General features: G+C 34.6%; 1 protein-coding gene across 2 annotated transcripts; it reads left to right on the top strand.

The window, feature by feature from the left end:
* Positions 1-2,736: 2,736 nt before the first annotated feature.
* Positions 2,737-12,194, top strand: LOC150038344 (uncharacterized). 2 transcript variants are annotated; one of them, XM_090311689.1, is made up of 10 exons: positions 2,737-4,075; positions 4,455-4,530; positions 4,630-4,708; positions 6,740-9,478; positions 9,561-9,654; positions 10,692-10,798; positions 10,880-11,407; positions 11,479-11,571; positions 11,652-11,753; positions 11,833-12,194. In XM_090311689.1, the coding sequence occupies exons 4-6, from the start codon at positions 9,084-9,086 to the stop codon at positions 10,728-10,730; spliced, it is 528 nt and encodes a 175-aa protein (XP_090167815.1). In that variant the 5' UTR covers positions 2,737-4,075; positions 4,455-4,530; positions 4,630-4,708; positions 6,740-9,083; the 3' UTR covers positions 10,731-10,798; positions 10,880-11,407; positions 11,479-11,571; positions 11,652-11,753; positions 11,833-12,194. The 2 variants fall into 2 exon arrangements, with proteins under 2 accessions (XP_090167815.1, XP_090167817.1); XM_090311691.1 differs by lacking the exon at positions 4,455-4,530.
* Positions 12,195-12,875: the final 681 nt, after the last annotated feature.

The following is a 12,875-nucleotide window of genomic DNA, read 5'->3' as shown; positions in this document are numbered from 1 at the left end:
GGAAGGATCTGTAGAGACAGAGGCAGTCCATACTTTGGAACATAAGATTTCGAACTTACCCCTGGTGACCATCGGATGATTGTTCACTACTGGTGGTTGATTCTATGGTGGAGAAGGCAAAGGTGATGGCAGTAATGGAAGAGAAGATGTGGGAAGAGTAGAAGATGAGGGATTCGAGGAAGGAGTGGGAGTAGATAGAGGAGTCTGTTGGCAAAATGAACCTTGGAAAGGTGAGGCAGGGCAAGGAAAAGAGGAAGAGGAATGAGTTTGTTGTGGGTCATTTGGTGGGTGGGTTGTAGGGACTTGGGTTGAGCTTGATGGTTTTGGAGAAATAGAGTGGGATTGAAAAGGCAGTGTTTATTGGGCCATGGAAGATGGGCTGGGAAGGGGGTCTAAGAAGGGTTGGGGAAACCACGATATTATTGGTGTGTTGGAGATGGTGTGGGTATTTGGGTCGGAGGAGATTCGATACCCAATTTAAAAGGGAAGTCTTCTTCGTTGAATGCGACATGTCGAGAGATGATGATTTTGCCATCTTCAATGAGAGAATGAAACCCTTATGAATTGGTGAAAGCCCAAGATAGACACACCATCGGCTGTGCAAATCAAACTTGTGAGATTGATATGGTCGAAGATTTGGGTAACAAGCATAGCCAAAGACACGTAGGGAGAAGATGTCCAATGTTGTGTACAGGAGAATCTCCATGGGGCTTTTGTCCTAAAGAACAGAAGAAGGAAAGCAAATAATAAGTAGAGTTGCATTTTGAAAAGCATACCACCAAAAATTAAGTGGCATGTAGGCCTGAGTAAGGATCGTGAGGTCGGTTTCGACAAGATGATGGTGTTTGCGCTCAGCATGGCCATTTTGGGCAGATGTGTAAGGACAGAAGACTATGATTTGAATCTCTAGGTGTTTACAGACATGGGCAACAATTTTTTAATTCACCACCACCATCCATTTGTATGTTTTTTATAACTTTACCAAATTGAGTATGCACAAGAGACTTTAAGTCATGAAAGGTAGAGGTAGTATCACTCTTCTGTTTCAAAGGGTATAGCCATGTGAATCTACTAAAGTCATCAATGAACAGAATGTAGTACTGAAAACTATTGGCTGACAGCACTAGGGCAGGCCCCCATATATCAGTATGAATGAGATAAAAAAGGAATTGTGTATGAGGAGGGGAAAGGGGAAAGGTCAAGCTATGCATTTTTCCGAACTGACAAGCTTCACAAAACCCGTTTTTCACATTATTAGATATTTTGAGATTACATCCACTAATCAATTTGTTCAAAATTTTAAGGGATGGGTGTCCAAGACGTTTATGTAGTAAAGATTTGGACACTGATACATATGTGTGAAAGATATGCAGAAAAGAAGAGGTGTGAGCAGCCGAGCTAGCACTCCCATTTACCTGAGTGCTAGACAAATTATTTACGGGCTTGTGCATTCCATTTGGTAGAGACCATGCTTAAGCACGCCTCTCAGTAGCTCATCACTTGAATCATTGTCCTTAATCACACAAAAAATCAACATGAAACTCAACAAAAATGTTGTTATCCTTGGCCAGCTTAGAGACTAACTAAATTCTTAGCTATATCAGGGACATATAAAATATTTAGCAAGAAAAGAGATCCGAATTTAGAATGAATAGTGGAAAAACCCTACTGAGAAGTTTTCAGAGGAGTACCATCTCCAATAATCACCCTATCCATACCTGTATAGTTCGTAGCAGAGGTTAGGAAGTTGGGGTTGTTGGTGACATGGCTGGTGGCTCTGCTATCAACATACCAGTTTGGGTCAGCCACGGTTTCAGATGAGGCGGTGGTGGAATGGGCAACCAAGTCTGAAGGATTCTGATCTTGAGTTCGATTGGTGGGTAGTTGAGTGGATTTAGCCCAACCGTGTGTTTGGCGAGGATTGTTGAACTCTTTGTTGTAGCGAAAAAAATAGATATCAGCTGTATGGCCTAGTTTTCCACAGGTTTGACATGTGGATCGATTGGTTGAGGCATTATTCCAGTGACCTCTTTCTCTATTTCGACTTCCACCTCCCCTGGAGTTTGAGAACTTGGTGTTCCCTTGTGAGTTTCGATACTGATTTGGGTTAGTCTGAGTACCTCCTTGCACCACATTCATAAGGACATGGTTGGGGGAGAGGGATAAGCTAGACATTCTGAATACTCCTAATTTGACTGCAAGCTAATATTCAAGGCGTTTTTCATATGAAAGAAGATCTGACTACATATCTGACCAGCGTACTGTACCTTTTCCTTGGATAGCTACTACTGTCGAATTATATTCCTCATCTAGCCCTGATAGTACCTGAGAAACAAGATCAAAAGAAGACACAGGGCTCCTAGCAAGGGCAAGCCAATCAGAGTATTTTTTTTGTTGGGAATGTCCTAGAACTCGCAGTTTGTAAATTTAGTGTTTAAACATTCTATTTATCAATAAAATGTTATTGAGTATCTTATTCGATAAAATTCTTGATATTGCATTCTATTATGAAAATCCAATAAACATATTCATGGCTATTGTATGAATACATTAACTTTATGTAGTCATATAAACAAGATCAAGTTAATAGTATATAGCTTAAATAGTCTATAAATATATGGATGAAATTGGGTATCTCATCTTGGTAACACTATTGGATGTGACCCATTTTGTATGCTGATACAAATGATGTGATCCACAGATCATTCATCTATAGACATGTGAATGGGGGCATTTTATGCAATGAGTTTGCATAAAGACTAGACCTCGAAATAGTCACTTTTTCTTTATAACGACTGTTTACTGTTAAAACTGACTATTTCATACTAAAATAACATAGGCTAACTTGATCTTAATCTTGAGCTAGCTATGAACTTCTGTTTATTTGGGATTGTCCTTTGATCTACATTCGTGGAAATTGTGTTGAATTTGTGGAGAGATCTACAAAGGTAATGTATTGTTCAAACTCTCTTATGAATATCTCATGAGTAGCATGTTTAAAACTCAAATTAAATATAGTTAGAGTGCTTATTGATTCTGAATTCTTCCATTGCATGTTATATTACTCTTTCATTTTTTTCATTAAGGTTAAGTACTCACTCATCTTTAAGGCCCCTTTGCATATTTGTTGAAACACACGCTTGAGGTAATCGGTTTCAGCCCTGGATTTGACGCCCACCAATTCCTGAACAGCTTTCCACAGGTCCTTGGAGGTTTGAAATCCCATCATTTGGGTTGCAACATCTTGTGACATTGAGTTGTAAAGCCAGCCTAACAGAAGCTGGTCCACTGCTATTCAAGTGTCATAGGCTGAATTTGGTTGTTCTATTTTCGGTAAGGCGGCTGGTTTGGAGCTTGAGCTTTCGTTGGAGCTTCCACTGGCATTCACACTCTTTGTGTTAAACCTACAAGGGCATGGAGTCTCTTCTGTTAGATATCCTTCTAGCCTGTAAATCCTGAGAATGGGCCAGGCGAGGTTTTACCAAAGAAGAAAGTTCGATCTGTCCATTTTAATGGATGTTACCTGATTTAGGAGCTGATTTAAAGGGGGTCCTATTATACTCCAGTGTCGGTGATGACATGAGGTAGACTGGAAGACGATAGGGATGACTCAGTGTTCACCATGATTGGCTCTTATACCAAGTTGGAAAATGGAAGAAGAATGAAAAGTAAAAGACAGAGAGGGAGGTCAAAAGCCTCTATATATTTATCTTGTATATTTGCTCATATGTTACCTAAAGGTGAACAAATGAATTTATACACGATTGGGAATGAATAAAGACAAAAGGAAGGAATCAATTTTAGGGCAACGTATATGAGGGGCAAAGAAAACGGTTGCAACAGAAAAATATTCTGAAGAGAAATCTAGAGTGGCAGAGGGAGATCCATTGCAGCAGTGCTGTGGCGCCTCGTCAGCTGGGGACCGGTCATGGTGCTCGTCCTCAATATAGGTCACCGTCTCCAATCATGCACGCCGCTGCCTTTGACTGTGCTGGAGTTTTGTGTTGGACCACCACATGCTGATCTCCTCTCCTACTCTTCATCTTCTTCAATCTTTCATTCGATCAGGAATCAAGTAAGCCTTAATTTCTAGTTCCCTTTGATTTTGATCCCTCTGTTCTTTTGCATGTTTGAAAGGGAAAGTGAAACCGAGAGATCCAGACTTCTTTGATTGATTACTGTACAATGAAACATCAGTTCTTTATTTCTTTAGAATGGTCTGAACAACTACTCATGGATTATTTCCTATTTTTTCCCTATTGTAGGAAATAAGTATTCATGTATGGTTTCCCTTTTCATTCTCTTATAAGAAGTTAAAAATTCGTAAATTACCAAAAACTTACCTTATAGAACATAAAAAATTGTAGCAAATAAAACGCACCATCAGGACAGCTTTAATTTTCTATTGTAATTTATCTTCTGTATTGTCATTTTGATCCTAGTTTTATCAATAGGTACCTTAGCTCCTGACTTTGACATAATGCAAAGTTCAAATTCTTGACAGTGTATAGCCGCACCCCTTCACAGAATGTATGAAATCCTTCTATGTGTTGGGTAGAGTAATCATACAATTTCTTTCTTAATTTATTGTGGGGCTTGGATTCATAATGTGTATAATTTCTTTTGCAGTTGTCACCAACTTGAAACTACAAAAGGTAAATTGAAAGAAAGCCTTTCTCAAATACAATAACGTCATGACTGCATTCAGGTTAGCAAATTGTGCTTTATTTTGTATGTGTAAATATATCTGCTAATATCGTCTTGTTGGTATAATTTATTTCTTTATCATTCATTTTCTCATATTTATTATTTTTTTTATTTATTGTGGGGCTGGATGGTTGGACTTTTGAATTGTATTTTTACTAGGTCTTGCACGAATATATTGAAGTGGCAAAGCCACGATTGATGTTGAATTAGTGGTCAAACTTGTTGTAATGTCATTACTTGTATCAACACTTGTATTTAGTTTGTAAAAATTTTACCAAATTTTGTTATTAATTTCATTTTATTTATCCTTTGGGGATATTTGATAGCTTCCTTGTATTTAGTTTATTCGTAAAAACGTTAACCAATTTTATTGTTATATATGAAAGTTCTTATTTATGTTTATATTGATTTTGTGTCAAAATAATATTAGTTGATGATAGAAATCATGTGCAATGACAAGGTTAAGAGAAATAACAAACTGACAATACTTGTAGCTCTAAAATGATGTATAGAATTGAACTCTAATTTTTGTTTCCTTACTCGGTTTTGCAAAAATAGATTAGAGCAGTGAAGTCATGGGAGCGGGGAAGATATGTTTATAAGATTTTTTTACTTATTGAACTTCACTAGCTATAGATTCTTGTAAACTTTTTACCAATTGTTATTTGTCAATCTTTTTTATAAAAATATTATCAACTGTATGATACTTATATATATTAAAGTAATTTAGGTTCGTATTTTTTGTGTTTAATTAGGAGTACTTAATTATGGAAATCATGTGTATTGTCAGAATTGAAAGAAATAACAATTATAAAAAAATGTATTTTATAGACAATAAAAAATGATTTTGACAAAAAAAAATATTTCCTGATAGAATATATTTTAGCATAAAATATTTGTCATGATTCAAATATTCTTGACAATAAAAAATGTCATGGTTCAATATTCTTGACAATAAAAAATACCTGGTTTTTTAGTAGATTGATGACAATAATAATCTGTTATAATATATTTGACAATGATGGTTTATGCTTATCAATCATTATTCATTGTTGACAATTATTTATTATCATGAGAATATCAACTATGACATTTTTCACAAACTGTGGATGTGCATATCTTTATCGGCGATACAATGACTAAAAATAATTGTTACGAATTTTAAATTCGATAATTTTTAAATGTCATGAAATCTTAATTTTGTTACAATGATGGTAGCTATATGGACAAACTTGTGGACCGGAAATGCAATTTAGCCTAAATTGCATCCCACATCCACATTTCATTTGGTTAAAAGTGGACTAGGTATATGATTTCACGTAATCATATATAGGTACACAATTTTGCAACCTCAATTTTGATAATATTTTCCAATCCACCTTATATTTGTCAATAATTAATTAAATAATATTATTAAAAAATCAAAGATTCTTATTATTCAATTGCTAAGATTATATATCCAAATTGAAGTAATTAATACCATGTATCTTTTTTTTAGTTGCAATAGGATGTATAGAAAAATATCATAGGTTAACACCACAAGAATTTTTACCTGTTCTAATATTTTTTACCGACGCATTCATTTTCATTGGCATAGGCGTATTTATCTCGACGAAAATTTAATGAAGGATGAATTATTTGTGTATTTTGGTTTTAATTTTGTACATGAGATTCATTTATTAAGATTGAAGTTTAATCTTTCCTTTTTATGGATATAATATGCTTTAAGTTTTACGAAATTGTTAAGGATGTTTAAAGAAAATTAACTAAATTTCACATTTTTTACTTACTAGTATTAAATCATCGATTGACCCGAAAAACTTAAGTTGATATGTAAATGTAAATTTGATATCATATCATTTAAAAAAAACTCTAGTAAAGAGTCGTTTAAAAAAAAACTATAGTAAAATTAGAAAATGGAAAACATTTGACCCTTTAGCTTCATTTATTTAGCTTTTAACAATAAATGTACACAATCATAAATATTTGACCATTTTTCCTTACTAATGTTCTTGTCACATGCTTGATGCAGACCAACCCTTTTGTAAAGTGAGAAGGAACACTAAAAATGAAGTGATTTCTCTCTTGTTCTCATCATAAAGGCCTAAACTTAGAGATGATGAAAAATCTCCTTCATATAGCCAAAACTTAGACATGCTTTATTCATTTGGTTCAACGATGAATAAGGATTGGATTAAGCTTAGAGATAGATTCTCAAGAGAGTACATTGACAGAGTTGCAAAATTCATGGAAGTGGCAAAGTGTCATGTAAATGGAGAGGGGAAAACAAGATGCCCGTGTAAAAATTGTTAGAATTCAATGTCTCAAACATTAAATGGAGTATAACGACATTTATTTGTTAATGGAATATCTCCTTCATATAGTCAATGGATTTATCATGGAGAACCAGTAAATTTAGCTTAATTTCAAAGAGTCAGGACTCCTTTAGCTCCTTCAGCGGATGATGGATTAAGGGAAAAACCTATTGCACACAATGATGATGATGAGTTGTTCAATATTTTAAATGATTTTCAAGGACCGATGAGAGAAAGGGCACATGATGAAGATGAAAAAGACTTTGGAGATGAAATGCTTGAGAATATCGAATAAAGGGATACTTCAAACATTTTTGAAGAGTTGATGGATGAAGCACGTAACCCATTGTACCCTCGTTATACAAAATTTTCCTCATTGAACTTCTTAGTGAGATTGATGCATATTAAGATTCTCAATAATTGGAGTAACAAATCCTTTGATATGTTACTAGATTTGTTGAAAGATGCATTTTCATCTGGTGCATGCATACCCAGTTCTTTTTATGAAGCCAAAAAGAAATTATGTGACGTAGGACTAGGATATGATTCTATTCGTGCTTGCAAGTACGACTGCATTTTATTTTGGAAAAGATATTCTAATTGTCAAAGTTGTCCAATGTGTGGTGAGTCTTGATACAAAATAAAGGATGGCAAGAATAAGAAGATCCCAAACAAAATTTTACATCATTTTCCATTAATATCGAGGTTGAAGCGATTGTTTTCATCAAAACACATTGCTTTTGAGATGCAATGGCATAAGGATAAACGAGTTGAAACCAATGGTGTGTTGCGACATCCAGCTGATGCTGAAGAGTGGAAATATTTTGATAGAGAGTTTCCTGAATTTGCTTCGGACCCAAGGAATGTTTGGTTAGCATTAGCTTCCGATGGTTCTTATCCCTTTAGGAATATGAGTACTGTATATAGCATGTGGCCCGTGATGCTTGTTCCTTACAATTTTCCACCATGGAAGTGCATGAAGGAATCTAATTTTTTCATGTTTTTACTTATACCAGGACCAAAGTCTCCTGGAAAAGAAATTGACGTCTATTTACAACCACTAATTGAAGAGTTGAAAGAGTTATAGAACAATGGTGTGTGCACTTACGATTGCATGAGTGGGGGGTACTTTCAGTTACGTGCATGTTTGTTGTGGACCATTAATGACTTTCCTGCATATGGGGACTTGCCAGGATGGAGTACCAAAAGTTATCAAGCATGTCCCATTTGTAAATAAGATAGATCGTCGTTTAAGATAAGAGGAACAATCTCTTTCATGGATCATCGATGTTATCTTCCAGATAACCACAATTGGCATAAGAGTAAGCAACATGATGATAAATTGGAGCGTAGATCTCCACCTGTTGCAATGAATGGAGATGAGATCCTAGAACAAGTCAATGCACTAAACTTTCCAGTACTAAGTAAGCATCCATTGAAACGAGATAAGAAAAGAAAAAGGACTATTAATTGGACAAAAAAAAGTATATTTTTTAAACTCCCATACTGGTCTAAACTAATGTTACGACATAAGTTAGATGTCATGCATATTAAAGAAAACATATATGATAGATTGCTGGGGACTTTGATGAATATTGAAGGAAAAACAAAAGACACGAAAAATACCCGTTTGGACCTTGAAGATTTGAATATACAAAAGAACTTACACTTACAAAAAAAAAAAGGTCTAAATTTGTAAAATCACATGCAGCATATACTTTTACTACAAGTGAGAAGATAGTTTTTTGTAAGTTCATGAAATCAGTTAAGTTTCCTGATGGGTTTGCCTCAAATATATCATGATGTGTTAGTGTAAATGATGGAAAATTATGGGGATTAAAGACACACGACTCTCATATTCTACTCGAGCGACTTATTCCTATTGGTGTTCGAGCATACTTACGAAAGGATATGTATACACCTATTGTGGAGTTATGTAAGTTTTTTCGTGATTTATGTGCGAAAGTAATATGTGTCATAGACTTAGACAGATTGCAATCAGATATTGTACTCATATTATGTAAAGTTTGAAAAAAAAATTCACTGACTTTTTTTTATGTAATGGTTCATCTTGCTGTTCGCTTGCCTTACGAAGCAAAGGTCATTGGTCTAGTTACGTATGGTTGGATGTACCCTATTGAGAGAAGCTTGCAAACCTTGAAACAATACGTCAGAAATAAAGCCCGTCCCAAGGGTTCAATAGCAGAAGGATTTATCATGAAAGAATCTTTGACTTTTTGTTCCATGTATCTATCTGGAATAGGAACTAGATTCAATAGGGACCCACGTAATGATGATTCAATTCTAAATGGCCCAAGTTGTGGAGATTTTGATGTGTTTATGCAAAATGTACGACCATTAGGGGGGTTAATTACGAAAACGCTAACTGAAAATGAGAAAATAATGGCACATTGGTATGTATTGAACAACAGCTCTGAGATAACGTCGTATCATAGGTATGTTTCAGATCCTATATGTTTAGTTAATATTCTTAGTTTTCAAAGTCGATTTTATATCTAATGTTAAATTTATGACCAGGGAACATTTCAGACTTATTCATACTCGATCAGACACAACTTCAGAATTATCTCAAAGGCATCAATCGCAATTCCCTACTTGGTTCAAAGATCATGTAAGTATACTTCTTCAATTAGATATTTGAACATCAATAATGAGTTAAAAAATATTGAGTTCCAATAATCCATTAAGTATTAATAGGTTTACTCACTACATCAAGGAGGAGAAGCATCTGATGATCTTTACTCAATATCACTTGGTCCTTCTAATCAAGTCCGCTCCTATAATGGTTGTATTGTCAATGGAGTTCGTTTTCACTATATTGATTGTGACAATAAAAGATCAACTCAAAATAATGGCATCATGGTGCCTGGAGAAATAGAAAGAGTTGAAAGTAATTACTATGGTATACTAGTTGATGTATTGGACTTAGAATATAGCAATGGAAGACATGTGATCCTTTTCAAATGTAAGTGGTTTGACATAGACCCTAAGAAAACTAAAGTAAGACAGGATTTAGGGTTCATGTCAATAAATACATCTCATTATTGGTATACAGATGAGCCCTTCATCTTTGCAACTCAAGCCAAACAAGTCTTTTACATCAACAATAATAAACTTGGCAATAGTTGGAAAGTTGTGCAAATTGTCCAAAATAAATACGTATGGGACGTTCCAGAAGCAGATGGGAAGGATTGAGGTCTATGAATCTATCCAGGATGCCATATTATGTAGAGATGACATTGATCCTACTACTGTAGAACCTCAAGTTAATCCACAACAATTGAATCATAGTGTACCATAATCAGACGATGACCGTTTTATAAATGATGAACTCGAAGATGTAGAAGCGTCTACTAAGAAGAGTTCTAGCTCAAATCAAGATTTTTATGATCAAGATAGTGAATAACTGTATAACAACACTAGTGTAATTCATAATTTCAACATCTAAATTTTGATGCCTATGTGTAATTTGTAATTTCAGGTGTTATGTACGTTTAAGTATGTTTGATGTTATTTATGTTTTGTGTGGTTGTACAAGTATGTTTGATGTTATTTATGTTTTGTGTGGTTGTACAAGTATGTTTGATGTTATTCATGTTTTGGCTATGAGTAATTCATAATAATTCATTATTTGAAGTGTGGTTGTAGAATTATGGTAGGGCAATGTCAAGATCGTCTAGCAGATGAACTAGTGAGGGAAGCTAACACTTTGACTACGAGTCCCTTGATTGAGGCAGGAACGACCATCGCATCAGGTGATGGTAGTATGTCTTAGGTTGAATATCTAAATATTATTGTAACCTCTAATTGAAGTAGTGTATTTGATATTGTTACAGGATCCAATTCTAAAACAAAAAGGAAACTTGGGCGAGGGCACAGTCGAAACATTAATTTGGATGTTTATGTACATCGACATGGACGGATCCCAATTACCATTTCTGAGGATGTTGGAAAACAAGTAAGTGTCTTTGCTACAAAGTTTAGAAACACCATTGGGACTGCGACCCGAGACACAATTTCATTGCGTTGTTCTAAGTGGAAGGATGTACCTAGTGATGTCATTGCCACTATAAAGACTCGTTTACAGGTAAGTTTTATGCTTTTATTGTATTAATCTCATATGTGTACTTACCATAACTTTTATTGAAAATGTAGACACATTTTATTGTGGATCTATCCTAGAATGCCGTCAATAAGTACATAAATCGGAAAATATAGAACTAATTTAGAGAATATAGATTAGAACTGCATAAGCACTATTGTAGTTTTGAGAATCCTGTAATTGCTCGTGAAAGTCCACCAGACAGGATAACAAATAAAGATTGGAAGATTCTTGTGATTGATGGGAGACTCCTGAATGGCAGGTAAATTTTAAATGTTTGTTGTACTTATTGTTTACATAAATTACTTGTACTAATAAATATAATTTGTGTAGGAAAAAATGGAGAAGAACAAGAAGAGCAGAGAATGTTTCAGTTTCAACCATTATTATGGGTCGAAATCCTTTCTTCAAGTGCAAAATGAGTTGGTACGATATGATGAAAATTCATTATTGTTTTATTCATTTCCCATTGAATGTAAAGAATAATTTTGTTTATTGAATTACAGACGATCGAGAAGGGTGAAAAAGTAGGCCAAGTAGAATTGTTTTACAAAAGTCACTTCTTAGAGAAGGATGGGTGAATAAGTGAAGCCGCCAAAGAAGCATATGTAAGTTATATTGTATCATATATGCGTAATTTTATATTAATCCTTATATATATAACCTAAAAAACTATTATAAATATAGTTGGCAATGCAAGAGGAGATTAGAAAGTCATCACAAGATGGGGTTGAACTAACAATGGAGGAAATTATTTGTGAACGGATTTTGGGAAAACGATCAGGCCACACTAAAAGTCTTGGATGGAACCCAAAACCCAATTTAGCTACATCTTCCTCACAAATTGAGAAAGATATTAGGAATAAGTATGAAAAGCTTAAGGCGGAGGTGACAAGCTTAAAGGAGGAAAATGTCATGTTGAAGTCAATAGTTTCGGGTTTTCAAGATCAATTAACTGAAATCACAAGACAGTTAGGTGTGTAACAAAGCAAGGAGATGGATTTTCGAACAACTAGGTACGTTATGAAAACTTTTAGTTCTTGGTTAGTAGATTTAGAAACTTAATTTGGTTGTTGTGTGGCTATCCTACAGTTATGTTAGTCATTTCAAATACGAGTGTTGTAGTGGATTTAGGAACTTCATTTGTTTGTTTTGTGGCTATCCTGCAGTTATGGTAGACACTTTAAATATGTATGTTTTAGTGTACTTGTTGCCACTTTGTGGTCTAAATGACGTTTAGCTGAAACTTGGACGTTGTTTTTTAGATTATCTAGAAGCCTAATTGTGCACTTTAAATGAACTTTATTCTTGGATTTATTTGTAGGGATCCGAGAGTTGAGTTATATGTTTTTAGGACTATCTAATGACGAGTTTAGCCTTGAAAGAAATTTAAATGGATTTAGAGGGAAAGGATTCACTTTGACGCTTTCTATGAATTTTTTGCTACTTTGTGGTTTAAATGCCATTTAGGTGGAACTAGGACACGTTCGTAGCTTGGGACGGGAGAGAGGATGTATATGTTGTATATGTTGCTCGTAATGTGGGGAGGGGTTCACATCTTAATTATAACCATTTTAATCACTTTTTAGATAATAAAATCGTTGTTTGTAGTGTTCATGTTTTAATTATGAAGATTAGCAACTTTTTTGTAACTTGAGAGATAGATCATTCCTCATAACCATTTTAAACATTTTGTTTTTCCTATTTCAGGTTGTTCGTGTAAATTCTTA

Source organism: Benincasa hispida, chromosome 1 (assembly GCF_027475165.1).
Source record: "Benincasa hispida cultivar pf3 chromosome 1, pf3_genome.v1.1, whole genome shotgun sequence".
NCBI lineage: Eukaryota > Viridiplantae > Streptophyta > Magnoliopsida > Cucurbitales > Cucurbitaceae > Benincasa > Benincasa hispida.
This window is presented reverse-complemented; position numbering and strand designations above follow the sequence as displayed.